The sequence below is a fragment of the Rhinoderma darwinii genome, chromosome 4 (genome assembly GCF_050947455.1).
Source record: "Rhinoderma darwinii isolate aRhiDar2 chromosome 4, aRhiDar2.hap1, whole genome shotgun sequence".
NCBI classification, from domain to species: domain Eukaryota; kingdom Metazoa; phylum Chordata; class Amphibia; order Anura; family Rhinodermatidae; genus Rhinoderma; species Rhinoderma darwinii.
Genome location: NC_134690.1, coordinates 40666731 through 40690877, shown reverse-complemented (window position 1 = coordinate 40690877; position 24147 = coordinate 40666731). Strand labels below are relative to the sequence as shown.

At 42.5% G+C, this 24147-nt stretch overlaps 1 protein-coding gene across 2 annotated transcripts in view; it reads right to left on the bottom strand.

Annotated features, from left to right (window-relative positions):
* The window catches only part of HS1BP3 (HCLS1 binding protein 3), a 95307-nt gene that overhangs the window by 49069 nt on the left and 22091 nt on the right, over nt 1-24147 (bottom strand). For both annotated transcript variants that reach the window (XM_075861053.1, XM_075861054.1), the window contains exon 4: nt 18909-19113. In XM_075861053.1, coding sequence (XP_075717168.1) covers nt 18909-19113 — 205 coding nt within the window. The remainder of the gene's footprint in view (nt 1-18908; nt 19114-24147) is intronic.

Sequence of the window (24147 nt, the reverse complement as noted above, 5' to 3'; positions counted from 1 at the left end):
TCTCCTGTAGTGGTGCTGCAGGAAAATTGAACACTTGCTACCAAGTTTCCCCACAGATTACAGCTGATCGCTGGGGGTCTCAACAAGGGGAGACTTTGTAAACTGCGTATTTTCAAGGGACCCTTCTAACAAGTAGGGATTATGCAAAGCAGACAACCCTTTAAAACGGTGAAACCCACTTAGTAGAAGTGGTGTCCACTTATTTGTGACTATGCAATGTATATAAAAAGTAATGCAATGGAAATAAGCAGTGTTTCTTACTACACTTACTGTACATACTGAGTCATTTACATGATAAGTAATCGCCTTTCCAGGAATATAATGTACTATGTCTCACAAATGTATTTAATCTAATGTCTTTTTAATTCTGTGCAGAATAAATTTATTAAAAAAATAATAATTGTTGCAACATAAAGCATAAATTATAGTGATGAGTTATTGCCAGAATACTTTGTGGTTACTGTAAGTCATGTTCTACTGCCAGCTCCAAGACATATAATTAAAGTAATAAATTATGTAATAAAGCAGTATTAAAAAAACCTGTAATAGATTAAATATAGTACATATTATTGATTATTTTCAGTTTTATTTTGGTGTTAGTGGGACATCTAAAAAGTTCACATCTGGATTGTGGTTTCCATTAATAACGGAAATATTATGACGCAGTGCTGGATTAGCAGTATAACGAATACCACCAGGGCTCGACGGAATCCATCGACTAATAATAGAGTTTGTCTGGTTTCTTTAAGGCGTCCGCTGTTTTGCCGGGAAGAAAAGTGCTACATGCAGCTCTATTCTTCCCTTCAAATCTGACGGAATCTGCGACAGGAAAATAAAATAATAGAAGCAAAAGAAAAACTGGCAAATAGGATAAAATAATTTTATGGGAAGAAATGTCTTCGGTAGAAACAACTGACCCTCCAAATGGATTGCCTATACCTGTACCTATACATCCAAAACCGGGTTGTACCAATGCCATTTAAACCTAGTTGTAGTTGTACTACCAGAAATAGTTTGAATCTTTACAACCTCAACCAGATCAGTAGTGGACATAGACAGTAGGGGACCCAGTGCAAGAACAGTAGATGAGCCCCTTGCACTCCAATTGCTCAGCATGGAGCACCTTCCATAAGTCTCTAACAATCCAACAGTAATTTCGAGCAGTGGCAAGCAACTTCTGTTCATGAAAATGAGAGGTTGTCAGAGCCTTGCACATGTAACTAAAAATACTGTATAGTAGCGTGATGGGGGTTGTAAATACAAAAACTGCCACCCCAGCAGAAAAATACTCATGCATATAATAGGTATAAGAATTATTCTCCCATGCTGGGAGCTGTAGTTAAACTCGGTTTTCATGAAAGATTGGCCTTATATTTTTCCTTTACCCTTTTCAAGTGTTTCATATTAAAAAAAAAAAAAATCACCACTCTCTGCCTCTCTCACAGCAGAAGTCTCAGCACATTTTTAATCACCAAACAGCTGAATGGCATTCAACCAATCACCTGCATGTAGTCAAATCCAAATATTTCTTCAATTCCAGTAACCTTATCCACTAAACAAGTAAAAATTTATCTACAGTGCACAAAAATTTCATGTTTTTGCCTTGGTGAATATGATAGTCTTCTGGAACCTAACATTGCATTTGAACAGTAAAGGTATGACTAAATAGCATCTCCGCCCATTCTGTCTGCTTGGTTTATAAATAAGAACTAAAATCTGTATTATACTCGTCCAACCTCACCCCCAAACCATTTTCTTTTCCGTTTTGGGTGTAAGCAGCCTTCACATTTGCAATTCACGGTGTATCTACCTAGTGTCAGATCTATAGACAAAAAAACATTTTGTTCTATGAAGTTCTGTAAGGAACATGCGGTGCAGAGTTACACAACTGCTTTCTTAAGAGAATCCGCCCTGTGGGTTCCACCTTATTATTTTACTTTCTCAATCGTGTTTTCATATTATAGTATAAAAGCCAATAATAATTTTAGAAAATCTAAATGTGGAACAAAACAGCTATCTGGGAAAATGGGGATTGTTTTCTAGATCTATGCAGCTGGTTAGAATCACTTAGCAATACACGCTCATGTTCAAGGTGGAGCGAAGGGAGAGAAAACAGAGGTTGGCGCCTGCAGAGACTATAAACATTCATCACCGGTGTTAACTAGTTATGAAAGATAAACTCTTCACAACTAAATGGACTTTCCTGTAGCCGGCATCCTTAAATGACACAAGCGGATGGAAAAATAGAAGGTGCGATGTAAATGATGGGTATGGTAATCCTATGCAGTATTAGGGCATACAGTATGGACGTCAAAGGGGAAAGTTCACCGTTCTGGATCACCCTCTATAAGGCTATGTTCCCATTGGCGCACGTCAACAAAATCTCTCAATGTATTTGCCAAATGTAAACCCCCAATGCATTTAACTGTATGCCATACAGTTACACATGTCGTTCATTAGCCAACACTGGTAAAAAGTAAGCCGCACAATATACTTTTTTTGTGATGACCAATTGTAAAAAAAAAAGCGCAACAGGCTACACTTTCTTGTACAGGTCGTTGCCCAGGAGTGAAGAGGATTACAAGCTGCAGAAACAAGGAGCGTATCTGCAGAGTCTGGTTTGGGGTCTGTATTTTGTGGGTCTCGACTGGGGTCTGTATTTATTCAGGGGTCATGTGCACTATTTGTGATCTAAATGTCATAGGTCGAGGTTTAAATGGACAGGGCATAAGGTAAACAAATGGTGCGCAACTTTCCAGAATCTTCCAGAACAGTAAGCACTGGGGGGGGGGGAATAAAACAATGGGGGAAATGCTCTTTTTGATTATTTTTTTTGTATTCTACCTTCTGAAAAAATGTATGGGGTATGTATCATTTATTGATTAATTTTTATAAAGTCGCCAATAAACATTACGATCCATCCCGCAAAAACATGTGGCTACATTGACGGACTAAAAAAAAAAAAAGTTATGGCTGTCAGAATGTAGCGACACAAAAGTGATTTTTTTTTTTCCATAAAACATGTTTTTATTGTGCAAAAGTACTAAAACATAAAAAAAAAAATACACTTATTTGGTATCGCCATATTCATACCGGCCTGCGAAATAACGTTAACTTGCTATATTTACCAAAAGGTAAACAGCGAGGGGGAAAAAATTATTTAAACACAATGGCGGAATTCCTGTTTTTTTTTTTTGCATTCCTCCCTAATCAATAAAACTTTATGATGGCATAACCACGGGATATATCATAAATATCTGATAGATGCGGGTCTGAGCACTGGGACCTGTACCTATGTCGAAAACGGGGGTTCCCCAACCTGTATCCCGTCTGCTAGGACGGCCATTAGCCACTGCATCCAGGAGGACAATAAATGGAGAGGTAGCCCTGCTCGGCTGTATCCATAATTCCTACAGAAGGGAATGTAGAGAGCCGCTCACATGCGCAAGGCTACCTCTCCTCCATTAATTCTCCGCCTGGATCTGGTCGATATGCCATAATATGTTTAAGAAAGGAATAACCCCTTAAGGTTCAAAAATAGGCCGGTCCCTAACAGGTTAAACACTGTCCCCACTATTTTCCATAATGCGGTATTTCACTGCAGTAAATATCACAATAAATTGAATGACTTGGATGAAGAATGGGATTTTACGAGGATTTGAAGATTAGACTTTTCAGTGTGCCGGAGTGTGAACATTGTGTAATTAACCTCACAGCCGGAGACCCTGCAATGTCACTATATGACATTTCCCAATATTTATTCATTGCCATAAATAATGTCAGTCTTTCTTAGATGGTCGTATGGATTTAAAAATAAAAAATAGCATATCTGTATTTGTGTGTATATGTATGTATGTATGTATGTATGTATGTATGTATGTATGTTTTAGTGCAGGGCTGAAATTACCTTAGGCCTGTGCTTATATGCGGCCCTGGGGGACGGGCACCATTATAAGGCATAATTTACATAGGTGTACAATGAAGAGCATTCTGTTGGTCAACTTGCCTAAAGTTTCAGCACAGATTGCAGCCCACTTGATTTTTGCTTGTAACTTGCACATTTCGAACACACCTTTCGAGATGGTTCCAAAAGAGTTCAGCTGTCTTCCTAGAACAGCAGATAGACTCATCTATGTGCAAAACACACATATCACTTTCATCCTTTACAGAGAAATAGACGAAGCTGGGGGTGTAGTGAAATTAATGCCGTTTATATTTTTGTGAATTGTCGTATATAATTTTTATTTATATTTAGCAGCTTAGGTGGCATTAGTGTTCGCAGTGTGCGGTCACCATTTTCTTGTGTGCTGTATAAATTTGCAGTCACAGGTGTCAACCTCATAGAGGTCGCCTTGTCTTGGCAGGTGGGCTCACACAATTCGATCAAAATGTTGTAAGTAGATTTAGCAGTAATGCATATTTATTTATATTTACTGGCTTAGGGGACATTAGTGTTCACAGTGTGCTGTCACCATTTTCATGTGTGCTATATATATATATATATATATATATATATATATATGTATGTATTTAGAGAATGGTACATATGTATTTGTGAATGTATGTGTTTATATACAGGTTCAAGCTGTATTTCTGAAAAGAGAACATATAACATGTTATACAATATATACAGCTGTACAACTGGGAAATAGGATTCCTCTTGTCAATAGGGTGTATCGCAACACACTGACCAATCAGAGCGGACAGTGTCACACTATGTATGTACACACCCTATCGACAGGGGAATTGTAAAACCCAGTTGACCATTTATTCATACATTTCCAGGAGGAATAACAGAAGAACACAACAACGCAGAGATGTTATTTCATGGGTAATTTAAGTATTTACTAAAACATGTTAGGAGAGCTGGTAGGTCCTCTTTAAAAAAATATTAAAAAGTTGTTTCACATGTACTGTACACGGCTATTAGACATGTCTTTTGGCAGGTCGTCTTTAAATAAATTCTGTTATAGTATTTTATCTGAATAAACTAATTCATGACATGCAACTGTAGAGGGATCCTACGTAAAAGAGAAAAACAGCCTAAAGTAATACTATAAAGAAGATGCAAGCAGGGCTTTGCGTGTCGGGCCTGTAGCGGCGATGTCTACGGACAAAGACCCGGAACATTGCTGTATGACATACACCAGGGACTCACAAGGGAGGACGGCAGTGAACTCAGCAGCACTGAGGCACCATTCAATACGTTACAAGGATAGCTTTGAGCATAAAAGCAACACAAGTCTGTACTTGGCCCTGATCTCAGCGATTGATGATTTTTTTTTTCAGAATTCCCTGTGCACATATATAAACCTCACACATTTCCACGTGGCCTTCTCACCAGCTCCGAGCCTAAAAGCAAATACGGTACGTTTGTTCCCTTTAATTTGTTTGCATAATCCGAAATGAAAGAGCAAAGCTTTTAACGTTTCAGCGAATGTGAGTTTTCATGCAAGGCCTATAAATCAATTTAGGCCAACTTCACCACTACTACAAGGATCTATTGTTGCCTTGTTCTGAAGGCTCTCAATAAAACCTGCCGCAAACAAGAGGGGAAAAAAAAATTAAAGGCCCTTTTCTTTTACATAATGTTCCTCTTCTGTTCTATGGCTTTGTGTTTCAGAAATATAAAAGTGGTAAAAGCCAAAGTGCGCTGTTCATAAATAATTTCACCTCTGTCCCAGCTGTCTGGTCTCGGCTCTGAACGAGGTGAAATGCGTCAGACAATTTTGCATATTTCGAAAAGGCTTAAGATACCTATTTTAGTAACACTTGGGCGCCTGATTTCATACAGAGGACTTTTTTTTTTTACAGATTTATACAGAATGGCATGTTTAATCGTATTACGGAGATGTTCCAGGCGAGTATACAGTATATCATGGAGACACCATATGGCAACACACAAGAGTGCTTATGGCACGGTTATGAGGGACAATGGGGATTCAGTTTACTGTGTGCATCTGGGGCGTTTGTAGTGTCTTAAAAGATCAAGGGCACAGGCCCCAAGAGATATCCTCCCCAAAAAATATATATCTCAGAGACAGAATATCTATAAGACTACGACTCCTATAGCTACACCATTGGAAAGAATGAGAAACAGCAGCTCAGCAGACAGTATCAGACATGAAAGGCTTAGATACAATGGCACAACAGACAGTATCACACAAGATAAACTTAGAGGGCCCCAGCAGTCAGTATTCTTGTATTTACCCTCAGGGGTGGATTTGGCATCTCTGGGGCCCCAAGCAAAATGATCTCTGGCAGCCCTAATCAAAGACACCTGTAGGGGGTGCAAGACACAGTGCCCCCCTGTAGAGAGTGTCACACAGTCCTTCCTTTAGACAGTGCCACAAACAGTCCCCCCTGAAGATAGTGTCACACACAGTGCCCCCTGTAGAGAGTGCCACACACAGTGCCCCATGCAGAGAGTGACACACACAGTGCCCCCTGCAGAGAGTGCAACACAGTGTCCCCTGCAGAGAGTGCAACACACAGTTCCCCCTTGCAGAGAGTGCAACACACAGTGCCCCCTGCAGAGAGTGCAACACACAGTGCCTCCTGCAGAGTGCAACACACAGTGCCCCCTGCAGAGAGTACAACACACAGTGCCCTTATAGTGTCAAAAAGTGACCCTGTAGATAGTGTCACACACAGTGCCCTCTGTAGTGTGCCACAGAGTGACCCTCTTGTAGAGTGTGACAAACTGTAGAAAGTGCCACACAATGTAAATATATCCAGTTGCATGAACTTTGTAGAGTGCCACACACAGTCCCTCCTATAGACAGTGCCAGACATAGTCCCATGTAGAGGATTCCCCATACAGTGCCCCTGTAGGTAGTGAGGTGACATCATCATGCCGGCCTGCACAAGGACACTGTCCCAGCATCTTATAGGCTGCAGGCCTAACGTGACCTGTAGCTTCGTGAATGGTGAAGCAGGGAGCGAATATGGATTCCCAGTGCTAGCGACACTGGTGTTCATGAGGACAAAAGAGGAAAAATATACAGATATGGGAGTATATATATTTATCATTGTTAAATAAAATGGTAGAGCTTTCTGGTTCCCTCATGTTCACGGAGATGAAAATATATATCCAGTTGCATGAACTATCTCCTACCAGCCAAATATATTTACATCCTGATGCGGCACAGAGTTAAATTTAAATTCAATCTTTGCCTGATTGTGACATTCATATCACTTAGATTGGGGACCCCGTTCTCCCGGTTGGACCCCTACCCATCAGACAATCATAGTATATCCTGTGGATATACTATAAATGTAAACAGTGGGAAACCCGTTTAATAATTAGCAATTAATAACCTTTATTATTCATGCTTCCCAGTCTTCTTATTTCCTATAAATGACACCAATTCACTTCGGTATAAATGTATTGTAGAGTATTTATAGAAAATGATGCATTCGCTTCTGCTTTATTTAAATAGAAACGGTTTGGGAACAAGTCGTTCTGTCCGTTCTGTGGCCTCAGTTTTGTGGTTTTATTAGCATGAGCGGATGTTGCAACAAAGCCGGACAGGACAACATATATCATGACGCAGCAGCAAGTATAAGTCGTTCTATAATTGAAACTTACCCTCATTAGAAATACAGAAAAGAAGCATAAAAAACAAAACATTTTATCGGAATTCAGACTGGGGTAGTTTCTTGATAGTGCAGGGCAGTAAAGGGATTGATCATTAACCCCTTAATGACCAGCCTATTTTAAACCTTAATGACCAGGCCATTTTTTACGTTTTTCCATCGTCACATTCCAAGAGCTATAACCTTTTTATTTTTGCGTCGACATAGCTGTATAAGGTCTTGTTTTTTGCGGGACAAGTTGTATTTTTTAATAGCACCATTTTGAGGGACATATTATTTATTGATTAACTTTTATTAACTTTTTTTTGGGGGGGGGAATAGAAAAAAACCTGAAATTTCGCCACTCTTTTTCGCTTCTTAAATCTACGCCGTTTACCGTGTAGTATAAACAACACAATAACTTTATTCAGCGGGTTGTTACGATTGCAACGATACCAAATTTGTATAGTTTTTGGATGTTTTACTACTTTTACACAGGAAAAACGCTTTTTTTCAAAATTATTTGTTTTTGTGTCTCCATATTTGAAGAGCCATAACTGTTTTATTGTTCCGCCGATGCGGTTGTGTGAGGGCTTTTTTTTTCGGGAAGGCTTGTAGTTTTTATTGGTACCATTTTGGAGTAGATGCGACTTTTTGATCACTTTTTATCACATTTTTTTTAAGTGAGGATTCACAGAAAACAGCAATTTTTCCGTAGTTTTTTATTACATTTTTTACGGCGTTCACCGTGCGGGTTAAATAATGTTATAGCTTTATAGTCGGGGTCGTTACGGACGTGGCGATACCAAATATGTGTAACTTTTTTACTTTATTTTGTTTTTTTAATAGTAAAGCATTGTGTAAGGGGAAAAGGTGGGTTTTTCATTTTTATTCACATTTTTTTTTAAATTAACTTTAGGGGACTTTAATATGTGATTCTCCGATCGCTATTATAATACACTGCAATACTTTTGTATTGCAGTGTATTACTGCCTGTCCGTTTAAAACGGACAGGCATCTGCTAGGTCTGCGGCATGATCTAGCAGGCATTCACTACAGGCAGACCTGGGGGCCTATATTAGGCCCCCGGCTGCCATCGGAGACACAGATACTCGACGATCGTATCGCCGGGTGTCGGTGGGAGAGGGAGCTCCCCCCTCCCTCTTTTCCAGAAAGCCGATGTATCTGAGTACATAGACTTTCTATTGAGCCCGTACACCGCTGTATATTATTATTGGCCGCACAATTTTGCAGGTAAACAGCCGTTTACTCAAAGCGGATTACCCATTAACGAGCAATTTGACAACCACATCGAACAGGGTGCTGGCGCGACTATCGGCCACATCATGGCTCCATCAATACTGCTCCGTGGGGCCTTACCCTAAATACTGTTGTTGTGAAGTGGAAATGGATTCCTTGTGCCATGGATTCTCTATTATTGATACGAAAAGGCGTAGGTAGACTAAGGCAAGCATCCGATTACATGGATAAGTGGTGCTGAGGAATCACAATTGAATCTGGATTTCGTGGATGCCAAGGGAACATTGCCTAGTGTTGCAGTGTCAATGGCAAAAGTTTAAGAGTAAGTTACCATTGGTCGGAGTTGCTGTGGAAAACTCTGCAGCATATCTGAACCAAATTCTGCAAGAAATGCCGTCCAAAAGTCCACACCAAATTGTGTTTGATTTGGTGCAGATTTTTAGCTGGATTTGTGCTGCAGGGAAGAATAACGGATTGCACTGCCGTAGTGAAGCGTCCATACTTTCCTGACTCCTGGGATAAAGTCTAGTCCCATGTGATTGGCTAAAGCAGACACAAGGGACAAAATGTCATCCCAGGAGGCTGTATCAACATAGACCAGCCCGGGAAGCAGGAACGAATGGTTTGGGGTGTTTTTGTGGTTCTAAAGTAGAAAAAAAGGCTTTTTATTTTGGTGCAGATTTTTTTGGGAGTCAATGGGTAAAATCTGCAACAAATGCGCAACCACTCCGCATTAAAAAAAATCTGCACTGCAGGTCAATCTCTGCACGGAAATTTTCTGCAGAATCCACTTTGCTGCTACTGCAATAAGCTGAAGATTTCCCATAGAATACACAGCAGTTACGCTACATTTCAAAATAGCCTGATAGTGGGAGACTAATGGTCTGGACAGGTTTTCACGGTTTGGGCTTGGCTGCTTTGAGCAAGGGATGAGGCATTTTAATTCTACAGCATACAATGAAGCTCTACCAGTCCCTGGGACTATTCCTCGAACGTTAGCAGTCCATGGGACTATTATTGCCTTTTCTGCCTTTGACCAAGCTATTTCCTTGACTTACCATCCCGACTGTGTTTAGCGATTTTGTCTAGTTCCCGAGTTTGATATCTATCTTTGGTCAACAAAACAAATTTTTGAGTCTTGCCAGTGATATTCGACCTTGAGTAATTGTGGTCGGTGACCTTCGGCTGATAATTCTGACTGCAGTCTTCATCTGGGCTCTAGTGAGGACATCCTATAGGACTATGACCTTCAAGCCTCCTTCAAACTTCTAAGAATGGGTCACTGGTGGGGAGTTGGAGTTGGCCTCAAGGGTGTCAATCCCGACTATGGTGACTTACTTATTACTTTTTCTTGTGTTTAAATAGTAAACTTATGATTTTATGGGGGAAGCCTGTTGCATTTCCGTATTATCAGAATGTCCGGTTCTTGGAGTTTTCCATGGAACCAGCTGACATGGGTCACAGGAATTTCATCTTTATTTTATTTTCAAAGAAATCTGCAAACCTTCCAATTCCCATAGGAGAAGTCAGCATGCGTGTAATGAGATCTCACAGAAATAGTTGGATATTGAGTGAGAAGTTTATATTTGGTGCAAGCAGGAAACATGAGACACTAATCTGCCACCAGAATACTTGGTTTACAACCCTAAAAGGGAAACACATTTATTCCAGCAACTAACTTCTTAACCCCGTTAACAGAACTTCAGAGATCAAACTATTTCTACAATCAATGAAAAATACCCAACACCCCCCGGTCCCCTAAAAAAAGAAAACAAAACTGCAATTTAACAAATTGTTCCAGCATTTTTACCTAATGGCAATGTTCCAGTGCTGACTGCTAGTCCTTCTTCTGGGCACGGCTGCATTATTCCCAGGTGGCGCTGCCCTAGGCATTATGTGCCAATACACCCAGCAACCCCAATTATGTGTCGCACGTGCTTATGTATTATTAATCAACACCCCTTCCTCTATTAGTTTTTCATTAATGTTGGTGATTAGTAAAACCGCATAACAAAAATAAATAAAATTAATAAAAGGAAAAAATACAATCCGCATATTTTAATTCTTTTCTGCTATCTGTGCAGAACTATACTCTGGACCATGGAGTCTGCAGGGTGATACATGTAACGCTATGTCTAGTAGAACGCCCATTGCCCTGTGTAATAGTGGCAACTGCTGATCTGATCCATAAGGCCAGAATCACACACGTAATTGTAATGCAGTTTTTGGCTCCATTTTTTTTTTTGTCATACACAGGAGTGGATACAAAACTAAGGCCATGCATCCGTCTATTATTTATACCTTTCCTTCCTTTTGGATCCACTTTTGGCTTTGGCTCCAAAAATTTAGTAAAAAGCTGCAACAAAAAGCTGCACCGACACAGTGTGTGTGTGATCCCGGCCTAAGTGTTTTTAGAGCATAAGTTGTCGCTTTCTAGCGCCCCTATCCGTGACCTAAGAGAGACTCGGACTGCAATTGGAAATGTGGTTTGGATTGAGCAGTATGTTTGTGCTCTTCTATAGGTGGAACGATACAAGGGCTTAATATAAACTGTTTATCCAGACACAGCAGCTCATTCGTAAGTATGGCTGTGCCTCGTACTACATCTGATCTGCTAAATTGGTGGGGATCCGGGGGACGCAGGACACTTGCTAATCCCATATTAATGTTTTTTGTTTTTTTTAGGAAAACTTAAATGTTAAGCTTATATAAATACCGACATGTTGTTTTAACACTGAGCCTCACAATAGACTGACCCTTCCTGTTCCGTAGAGATCACTTCTCAGCAGTCATCTCATTATCAGGACAGGCAGGCTTACACTAACAGGTAACACCTATATATAGATAATACAGGATCCTCCATTCACAATAGACTGACCCTTCCTTTTCTGTAGAGATCACTTCTCAGTAGAGATCACTTCTCAGTGGTCATTTCATTATCACCACAGGCAGGATTACAATGACAGGTAACACCTATATATAGATAACACAGGATCCACTATTCACAATAGACATCCCTTCCTGTTCTGTAGAGATCACTCCTGAGCAGTCATCTCATTATCATCACAGGCAGGATTATAGATCACAAAGGACCTAGCACTAGCAAGAGGTGACGGACACAGCTCCCCTCCTCCTCCCTGCACAATGACCTCTACACACCGCACAGGGCATGCTCACTAAACCCTCACATACGTAGAAGTCAATGAGTCCTCTTTCGATTGAGGTTTTATATATTGAGGTGCCTGCTGTAAAGCAAATATTAGAACTGCTAGAGCAGCAGCTCAGGAAAGATGGCCGCCTCCATAATCATACAGAAGAAATGAGATAACCAGAAAAGAAAAAACAATGGGAAAAAAAATATTTTTTAGTATATAGTTCAAATTACTAAAAATAAAAAAAACATTCCCTTTAAGCAATGGCGGATGATTATTCTGAATAATCTAAAGTGCATCTACCATAAAACAGATGCAATTTAAATATGATCCTCCGAAAGACGTCTGTAAAGAATTGCAGCTGTAGGTGCCGAGTACACCCAATAAGCAGCGCTCTAAAAAACAGCAACGTCAAACTGCCTACTCCCTGAATCTGTCAAACAGGAGGGACAGTGTGAGGGAAGCCTTAAGATATGCCATCAATGTGTAATCAGAAAGGTCCCCCCCCCCTAGGACACCCACAATTTGTATACACGGCTGTGGCCCCTTCACTGCAACACACAACACAATGCAAACATTTCTGCGCGACAGTCCCAGTTACTGAATCCCATCCCCTAACTGGATGAGACAGAGCTGCAGTACCAGACAGAGCCACATGGAATAGAGTGGCACTGTCTGGTACTGCAGCAGCTGGTATATTTATGGTATATAATAGTTGGAAAACCCTATAACGGGTTTTGCATTCTGGCCGAGGAAATTCATGTTACGAGTCTGCCCACTAATTTATCTGGGTATATTAAAAGGTACACAGTGCCCCATCCTCAATAGGATCCCTACTCAAACTTCAGATAGGATCACAAATTAAAGAATACAAAATGGTATTGGTCAACATTTCTGCTTCTTAAGGTTGTATGTATCTGCAACGTCCCCTTCACCGAGTCAGCAGAAGTTGCCTACTACAAGACACCACATATCCTAAAGCGGTCATCTCCTCATGGCCTGTGTACTGGGTGCAGGTTAAAAGACCCCCACAGGGGCTGCAATGTAGATCTATAAGGAATGTTTTACTAAAGATTAGCATATTTAACTTTTTTGTGTTCGAAGGGTCTCCAGACGAGAAGCCGATTATAGATGTCTGGCTGCAGGTGAACTCTGCAGCAAATGTTTAATTTCACTGCAGCACCTCCACAGGGGAGATGAAGCATTACACAGATCTCATTTAAATCAATGGGTTGTTCATGTAACATACAGATGTGTGGAGTCCTCCAATGTAAGAGATACTCCACTCTGGGGTCCTGAATGGTAGATCTCATATTAATCCTGAATTCCCTAATAGGGTGTCTAAAAATGTTTGTTTGTTTTCAAAACCAGACGACTCCTTTAACGTAGAAAAAACTTTGAGAAAAGTTTTCTGGCGTAGAAAAGTCACAATTTTCTGAGGCCAGGAAAATGTATTATCATTTAAGTCGGAAACTGGTATAAATTATAGCGGAAATCACTTTGTGTGCCATCTGTCCGCCACAAAGTATAATCTACGCCACCTACAACCTGACGTGGATTTTATTTTATGGCGGACGGACAGCACAAGATGCGCCCCTTAATAAATTTATTGCATCTTACTCTTGCGAGCTTCCGACTATAAAACGCCAGTCTTAGAGCCTGTTCACATCAGCGTTCCGGTTCCGTTCATCCTTTCCGGCAGAGGAACCGATGAACGGAAAGCCGAACGGAAACTAACGCTTTCGTTTGCATTACCATTGATTTCAATGGTAATGCTTCCGTTTCAGTTTGTTTCCGTTCTGTACAGTTTCTGGTTTTTTTCCCGGAAACAATAGTACAGTCGACAGCACTATTGCTTTTGTGAAAAAAAACTGAAACTTTAAGGAACTGAAACGGAAGCATTACCATTGAAATCAATGGTAATGCAAACGGAAGCGATAGTTTCCGTTCATCGGTTCCTCTGCCGGAAAGGATGAACGGAACCGGAACGCTGATGTGAACAGGCCTTAAAGAGGCTTTGTCACCAGATTTTGCAACCCCTATCTGCTATTGCAGCAGATCGGCGCTGCAATGGAGATTACAGTAACGTTTTATTTTTAAAAAACGAGCATTTTTGGCCAAGTTATGACCATTTTTGTAGTTATGCAAATGAGGCTTGCAAAAGTCCAAGTGGGTGTGTTTAAAAGTAAAAGTCCAAGTGGGCGTGTATTATGTGCGTACATCGGGGCGTTTTTAATACTTTTACTAGCTGGGCGCTCTGATGAGAAGTATCATCCACTTCTCTTCAGAACGCCCAGCTTCTGCCAGATCACGCTGTGACGTCACTCACAGGTCCTGCATCGTGTCAGACGAGCGAGGACACATCGGCACCAGAGGCTTCAGTTGATTCTGCAGCAGCATCAGCAGGTAAGTAGCTACATCGACTTACCTGCTAACGCCGATGCTGCTGCAGAATCAACTGAAGCCTCTGGTGCCGATGTGGCCGACACGATGCAGGACCTGTGAGTGACGTCACAGCGTGATCTGGCAGAAGCTGGGCGTTCTGAAGAGAAGTGGATGATACTTCTCATCACAACGCCCAGCTAGTAAAAGTAGTAAAAACGCCCCGATGTAACACACATAATACACACCCACTTGGACTTTTACTTTTAAACACACCCACTTGGACTTTTGCAAGCCTCATTTGCAAAACTACAAAAATGGTCATAACTTGGCCAAAAATGCTCGTTTTTTAAAAATAAAAACGTTACTGTAATCTACATTGCAGCGCCTATCTGCTGCAATAGCAGATAGGGGCTGCAAAATCTGGTGACAGAGCCTCTTTAAGCCTCAGTCCCCTTCATGTTCATGTGTATTTATTCTGCATCCTTCCCGGGAATATTTCTGCTCGCTGAAGAGAGAACGAGTCTTGTCCCTCACACTTCCTCTTATTCTCATTATAAACAGCTGCATAAATATTTGGAGGGGTCCCTACACGGCAGCTTTTATCAAATTTACGACCACTGAAATTTCCTCTTATGGCCCAAACAAAATACGTCTAAAATAGCATTGGCTACTAATAATAATACTGATAAAATAATCCATGCAGACTGGAGGGGAGGATGACGACATAGGGAGGGGGGCTCCCCTCTGCATGATAAGAGCAACAGCCCGAGACCTCCTGAAATTACAACGCAGAAAAAGAATGATGTCTGGTTCACATTTCAGGGAACCCATCACTTTCCATATTTGGGAAAAATGGTGCAAATCCTATGTCCCCCATCTCATTACAGTCACACATGCAGAATTGCTGGATGATAAACAATATATTAATACATCAAAAAATATTTTTTGCATCTCTTCACTGTTCCACAGGTGGCAGAATATTGGTAAAAACTATAAGCACGGTTTATTCTGAGCCGAGTGGCTCATGAGTAGAATGCGAGAACTACAGTAAAGACTGTCACTGAAACTTATGGGGAAAATTATACTCTGCATGAAAATTTAGATTTTTATGGCATTTGGGGCCAGTGTAAAGTAGGGTGAGAGCCTCTATGGGTACAGTATTGTCATCCAGAATCTGTCCTATAATAACTTTTGCTGAATATTAAAATACTGCAAAAAACAAAAGAAGGACAAAATCAGGAGCATTTTATATTCTAGGGGGAGATGTCCTTCTAAAATGCTTCCATTTAATTAAAAATAGAACAGGTACTCTATAGTCTTCTCCTGCACTTGGGGACTGGCTGCCATGTTTTCCTAAAAGAAAATCCTAAATGCTGAGATGAAGGCGGTGTCATCAATAAGTGTCACCATCCCTTTGGTAGTCACCCACTGGCTGCAGTGCCGTTTCCTAGGCAACGACTCAAGCTAATTCCACATTCCTGATAAGGAGACCCCTCACTTTCTGATAGGACTATTTTTCACAAGTTTTGATTTGAAAATGCAGTAGGAAGTCCATGGAACGTATCCAAATAGTTAACGGCATAAGACGGAATGACATTCTCCGACTTGTCACACCTCACATCTGAAAAATGGCGGCAAGCGAGAAGAAGTGCTGGCGGAAATACACGAGGAATCTCCTTATGGACAGCTCTGCTGCCACGTCACACTATTAGGATAGGGCTACATACATGTTGACGGGGATGTACAAATGAGCAGAGAGGTCATCACTTGCTGCTCTGTTAAAAATAGACTGATTACATGGAAGGTATATCAAAGTCCTGAAAGGGGTTCTCCACTTTAAACAATCCCCACTTGCTAAATGGGTCCCTTTATAATAGGTTGATCACAACGTGTCTCGCTGCTGGGACCCCCGGCGATCAGCTGTAATCTGTGGGGAAACCTGGTAGTAAGTGTTCAGTTTCCCTGCAGCACCACCACAGGGGAAGTTAAGTATTACACAGTGCCTATTCATGTCAGTGGGTTGTCTGTGTAATGCAGGACATGACAGGTCCTACAGAGTGAGAGCTGCTCTTTGTAACCTCTCTCCACTTGAAAGCAGGTTAGTGATGTCACTTGAAGGTTTTCCACTTTGGACAATCACTTCTCCTTAGACATAAATTAGGATTTGCTGATCGCAGTGTGATTTACTGCTGCATTGTTTCTCCTGCGCGGCGGCGCTCCGGTCACTTTCCCTAGAAACAATTGCAAACCCCAGAAACAACTGAATGTGAACACTCTGCTGTTTCTGACGTTATCTTTCATTTATATGGCGAGTGGCTCTGCTCAAGTGGACAACTCTCCAGCTGGGAGTGAGGTGACTCGGGGCCTGGCGGTGGTCCCAGGGGTCAGATCCCCACCTATCCTTGTCAGAGGTAATGCTCCTTCATTGTAGTTTTTTTTCCTAGAAACGGTCACATTAAAGGGAAAAATAAAAGATAAGACAGGGGCCAGTGTACGATCCAGGTGCAAATCCATAAAGGCTTCAAAAGCCACCAGATATGCAAAGATTGTGCAAACTTCGTTCACACTGCGTTTTTTTTTCTTCGCTGATTTTGACGCGGAAACCGCGTCGGAATCAAATCCAAAAAATATCCTAAACGGGAAGAAGCGACATATTCTTTCTTGCTGCGGTTCCACCTCCTATTGAAATCAATGGGAGGCAGAGAAAGCGTTTTACGCTGCGTTTTTTGGCAGTGGCGCTCAATGGGCGTGGCCGAAAAACTCTGCAAGAATTTGCAGGCAGGTCAAAATCTGCCTCAAAATGCCTTCGAAAAAACTTTGTGTGAACAATAAAATATTTTTGCATTTTCTCTACTTGTAGAAATGTACAGAGTAACATCGCCCTCTTGTGGTAGTTTTAATTAAACACCTTTTTTTTCCTGAACATAAGGGTATGTTCACACGGCCAAATTACGGACGTAATTCGGGTGTTTTACGCCTGGAATTACGTCCAAAATTACGGCTTGAATGCGTTGACAAACATCTGCCCATTGAAAGCAATGGGCTGACGTTTGTCTGTTCACACGAGGCGTATATTTACGCGTCGCTGTCAAAAGACGGCGCGTATATAGACGCCCGCGCCTATATAAAACAGCCCCGTAATTTCGGCCGTAACGGACGTGCACGTGTGAACATACCCTTACAGGTCAGAAATCTTTTGCCTTCGTTGACTAGAAAATCATGGGCTGTTTTGTGGGTGCCATTGCATCCAATATCTCCTTTTTAGAAGCTCCCTAAATTAAACCGCTCTCACACATGACGAATGCTCTTCAAAACACGTCACCAAAACGTGTTGATTTAAGAAAACACAGAAAGCGTCAGCAAGGCTCTGTTCACACTTGCATCATGGTTTCCGTTTATGATGAAAACCAAGACGCCTTGTCGCATCTCTAACGCGATGGACACAAACAACGCCTGACTCCTCCATTGACTTACAAATGGGATCCGTCAAGTTCCGTTGTCGTGTCAATCAATTTGAAATGAAAAATAGTACTGCATGGTGCGCTTTACTTCCCGCTAAATCTAATGGATCTGCCAGCGAAGGCTCCAAGCGCTCTGACGGAAGTGTGAACAGAGCCTAACATAGCAGTAAGAGAAAGAAAACGGATGCGCCCATCACTGCAACATGTCTTGATGAACTGAACTTTACCCACTGCGCCCACCCCCCCTGCTCAGGGCGCTGTAAACCGTGCACCTTGTAAGCTAAGACTGCGTCTACACCGCGACTTTGGCCGCGATGCGGCGACTGCGGTGTCGAGGTTTAAAATACTGATGAACATCCACTCACACACCTATCATTCAGGAGCGGACGTTGCCTAGTATCATTGCACACAGATGTGGCTTCTATCACGCGGTTACTTATAGTGCGCCGTGGGCGGCCCCCTTCCTCTAAGCCCCTTTATGCTTGCCATCAGCTAACATAAAGGAGCTTAGACGAAGGGGGCCACCCACGGCCCGACAAATTTACTATTGTAGCTGGTGTAGATTTAGATCTTGAGCACAGACGGCCAGAGATGAAACTACTTTATGAAGAGATGTGCGCCTCTTAATAAATTTAGGTGCATTATACTCTAGAGCTCTTTATATTAAGACCGGTGTACGAAACGCAAGTCTAAATAAATCTCCCCCAAAGTACTGATCCCTGTTATGTATTGGTCAAAAAACACAAGCTCACAACCGGAGCTTGATGCCACCATTAGAGGGAGCTATGTGAAGACTGTTTTATTATTGAATTCAAAGGGAGCTGTATGAATTCTTTTGCATGAGCTCCCCCTAGTGGCGGCTGCAGCGAGACAGAATTATGACTGGCAGCGAGAAGGGAAATTAGAGCTCCATCCCTATAAATACAGATAGTGAAATTAATCAGAGAAATTTTGAGTTTTTTAGAATAAAACAATAATAAAAAATTACACAAATCACATTGTGGGAATTTTAGTTTTATACTTAATCGATTATTCTGGGTATTATTATCTAAGAGGGAAGAATGGAACTCACTTCATGATGCCAAGTGGGTCTAGGTCGACCTCCTCCTCCTCTTCCTCCTCCTCCTGTACGTCTGCTTTCTTGCTTTGCAGTTTGCTTGCTATATTAAGAAGAGGGTCCTCGGATGGGTTCTCATCTTTGAAGAAATCTCCATCGTCAGAATGGTTTACGTACGGCCTTGCGCTCTTTGATTTGATGAAGTCACCGATGGTTGATCCTATGAGGAAATATTCATATATAACACAATAGAACAAATGAATGATCTAAGGCGCTGGTGTTGGAATTGGAAGGTAAGAGGAGAGTGTTGAGATCTGGTGAAATGGGATCCAGTGGGATTATAAAACAGGGACCCCGGGCAGATATGAACATTTTATAGAATTAGGGTAAATTCACACGTAGCGGAAATACTGCGCAGCATAATACAGTAGAGGTAGAGTGGATGAGATATGAACAAATATGAACAGAAGCGGAAAAAAGGCTCAGAAATTGACCTGTGGTGCGTTTTTTTAATCCGCATTTGCGTAATCGCTGATTATTTGTTGGGGGTTTTCCCCTTTGAAATTAAATGGGGAGGTAAAACCCGCAAAAAATAGCAGATGTTGCGTATTTTTTAAGCGGAAACGCAGCGATCCTGCCGCAAAAGACGCAACTCAGAAAAAAATATATATCTTATAATTACCAAGAATTCTGTGCTTCTTTGTCCAGGCCGGCCTCCTGGGATGACGTTTCATCCCCTAACCGCTGTAGTCAATCACAGGCCGCAGCAGTCACATGGGGCCGAGCTGCAGGACGGCAGAGTGACGCATCACCATGGCTATGTAAGCATCAACATTTTTTTTATGTGCAGTTTTCCACATAATTTGGTGCAGTTTTTCAGCCAGAATTTTTTGAGCTAATGAATGTTTTTTTCTCAGCACACGCCTGATGGGAGTGACAATTATAATTTAGGTAAATACATATTTTATCTATTTCCTCATTATTTAAAGAATTCCTTCAGCAAAGCAAAAACTTGCCTTTGCTTCCATATCCTTGTCAGTCTTTTTCTTGTAAGCTTAGATGTTTTTTTCCTTTCTTCCTGAAACAGGAAGTAGCTAACTGACAGCCACCAATGACAGCCATATTAGCTCTCGTGGGGATAGTTGTCAGCTTTGGTCAATCTCTACTTGTTAGAAGGGTCCATTGACAATAAACTGATCACAAAGTGTTTTCCTGCTGTGATCCCCAGCGATCAGCTGTAATCTTATTCCCATTAGCGATATTTATTGCATTTCAACCGCATACAGTGTTAATTAGGGCTAGGCAATTAAATCGAAAAATAATCACAATTCAAATTCAGCGCAATTAATTAACGTCATCTTGCAAATTTTAGTTTTATCAATTATTTTTTTCCTAGTTTAAACTGTATCTGCACCTTCAGGACCGCAAGGTCCCTGCTCTACCATTCAGTATGTATCGCTGAACGCGAGGCAGTGACATCATCGCACCTATCTCCGCCGAGCTGCACAGCCTAGAGGGATCTCCTCCACTCGTCATTGGAACGGGGTTAGGCGAGTATGTATATTATTATTATTTTTATCAGGCACTATAGGGGGCAGCTATGTCGACAGCTGTGGGGACATTATAAAGTGTGGGGGCAGCTATGGTAGACTTTATACTGTGTGGGGGCAGCTATAGGGGCATTTTACTGCGTGGAAGTCCATTATGGGGGCATTATACTGCGTGGAGGACAGTTATGGGGGCATTATACTGCGTGGAGGGCAGTTATGGGGGCATTATACTGCGTGGAGGACAGTTATGGGGGCATTATACTGCGTAGAGGACAGTTATGGGGGCATTATACTGTGTGGAGGACAGTTATGGGGGCATTATACTGTGTGGAGGACAGTTATGGGGGCATTATACTGTATGGAGGACAGTTATGGGGGCATTATACTGTGTGGAGGCAGTTATGGGGACATTATACTGTGTGGAGGACAGTTATGGGGGCATTATACTGCGTGGAGGGCAGTTATGGGGGCATTATACTGTGTGGAGGACAGTTATGGGGGCATTATACTGCGTGGAGGACAGTTATGGGGGCATTATACTGCGTGGAGGACAGTTATGGGGGCATTATACTGTGTGGAGGACAGTTATGGGGGCATTATACAGTGTGGAGGACAGTTATGGGGGCATTATACTGTGTGGAGGACAGTTATGGGGGCATTATACTGTGTGGAGGACAGTTATGGGGCATTATACTGTGTGGAGGACAGTTATGGGGGCATTATACTGTGTGGAGGGCAGTTATGGGGGCATTATACAGTGTGGAGGACAGTTATGGGGGCATTATACTGTGTGGAGGACAGTTATGGGGGCATTATACTGTGTGGAGGACAGTTATGGGGGCATTATACTGTGTGGAGGACAGTTATGGGGGCGTTATACTGTGTGGAGGACAGTTATGGGGGCATTATACTGTGTGGAGGACAGTTATGGGGGGCATTATACTGTGTGGAGGACAGTTATGGGGGGCATTATACTGTGTGGAGGGCAGTTATGGGGGCATTATACTGTGTGGAGGACAGTTATGGGGGCATTATACTGTGTGGAGGACAGTTATGGGGGCATTATACTGTGTGGAGGACAGTTATGGGGACATTATACTGTGTGGAGGACAGTTATGGGGGCATTATACTGTGTGGAGGACAGTTATGGGGGCATTATACTGTGTGGAGGTCAGTTATGGGGGCATTATACTGTGTAGAGGACAGTTATGGGGACATTATACTATGTGGAGGGCAGTTATGGGGACATTATACTATGTAGAGGCAGCTATGGGGGCATTATACTGTGTGGAGGCAGTTATGGGGACATTATACTGTGTGGAGGGCAGTTATGGGGGCATTATACTGTGTGGAGGACAGTTATGGGGGCATTATACTGTGTGGAGGACAGTTATGGGGGCATTATACTGTGTGGAGGACAGTTATGGGGACATTATACTGTGTGGAGGACAGTTATGGGGGCATTATACTGTGTGGAGGACAGTTATGGGGGCATTATACTGTGTGGAGGACAGTTATGGGGGCATTATACTGTGTGGAGGACAGTTATGGGGGCATTATACTGTGTGGAGGACAGTTATGGGGGCATTATACTGTGTGGAGGACAGTTATGGGGGCATTATACTGTGTGGAGGACAGTTATGGGGGCATTATACTGTGTGGAGGACAGTTATGGGGGCATTATACTGTGTGGAGGCAGTTATGGGGGGCATTATACTGTGTGGAGGACAGTTATGGGGGCATTATACTGTGTGGAGGACAGTTATGGGGGCATTATACTGTGTGGAGGCAGTTATGGGGGGCATTCTACTGTGTGGAGGCAGTTATGGGGACATTATACTGTGTGGAGGACAGTTATGGGGGCATTATACTGTGTGGAGGACAGTTATGGGGACATTATACTATGTGGAGGGCAGTTATGGGGGCATTATACTGTGTGGAGGACAGTTATGGGGGCATTATACTGTGTGGAGGGCAGTTATGGGGGCATTATACTGTGTGGAGGACAGTTATGGGGGCATTATACTGTGTGGAGGACAGTTATGGGGGCATAATACTATGTGGAGGGCAGTTATGGGGACATTATACTATGTAGAGGCAGCTATGGGGGCATTATACTGTGTGGAGGGCAGTTATGGGGGCATTATACTGTGTGGAGGGCAGTTATGGGGGCATTATACTGTGTGGAGGACAGTTATGGGGGCATTATACTGTGTGGAGGACAGTTATGGGGGCATTATACTGTGTGGAGGACAGTTATGGGGGCATTATACTGTGTGGAGGACAGTTATGGGGGCATTATACTGTGTGGAGGACAGTTATGGGGGCATTATACTGTGTGGAGGACAGTTATGGGGGCATTATACTATGTAGAGGCAGCTATGGGGGCATTATACTGTGTGGAGGCAGTTATGGGGACATTATACTGTGTGGAGGGCAGTTATGGGGGCATTATACTGTGTGGAGGACAGTTATGGGGGCATTATACTGTGTGGAGGACAGTTATGGGGGCATTATACTGTGTGGAGGACAGTTATGGGGACATTATACTGTGTGGAGGACAGTTATGGGGGCATTATACTGTGTGGAGGAGAGTTATGGGGGCATTATACTGTATGGAGGACAGTTATGGGGGCATTATACTGTGTGGAGGACAGTTATGGGGGCATTATACTGTGTGGAGGACAGTTATGGGGGCATTATACTGTGTGGAGGCAGTTATGGGGGGCATTATACTGTGTGGAGGCAGTTATGGGGACATTATACTGTGTGGAAGACAGTTATGGGGGCATTATACTGTGTGGAGGACAGTTATGGGGGCATTATACTGTGTGGAGGACAGTTATGGGGACATTATACTGTGTGGAGGACAGTTATGGGGGCATTATACTGTGTGGAGGACAGTTATGGGGACATTATACTGTGTGGAGGGCAGTTATGGGGGCATTATACAGTGTGGAGGGCAGTTATGGGGGCATTATACTGTGTGGAGGACAGTTATGGGGGCATTATACTGTGTGGAGGACAGTTATGGGGGCATTATACTGTGTGGAGGACAGTTATGGGGGCATTATACTGTGTGGAGGACAGTTATGGGGACATTATACTGTATGGAGGACAGTTATGGGGGCATTATACTGTGTGGAGGACAGTTATGGGGGCATTATACTGTGTGGAGGGCAGTTATGGGGGCATTATACTGTGTGGAGGGCAGTTATGGGGGCATTATACTGTGTGGTGGACAGTTATGGGGGCATTATACTGTATGGAGGACAGTTATGGGGGGCATTATACTGTGTGGAGGACAGTTATGGGGGCATTATACTGTATGGAGGACAGTTATGGGGGCATTATACTGTGTGGAGGACAGTTATGGGGGCATTATACTGTATGGAGGACAGTTATGGGGGCATTATACTGTGTGGAGGACAGTTATGGGGGCATTATACTGTGTGGAGGACAGTTATGGGGGCATTATACTGTATGGAGGACAGTTATGGGGGCATTATACTGTGTGGAGGACAGTTATGGGGGGCATTATACTGTGTGGAGGACAGTTATGGGGGGCATTATACTGTGTGGAGGACAGTTATGGGGGGCATTATACTGTGTGGAGGACAGTTATGGGGGCATTATACTGTGTAGAGGACAGTTATGGGGACATTATACTGTGTGGAGGACAGTTATGGGGGCATTATACTGTG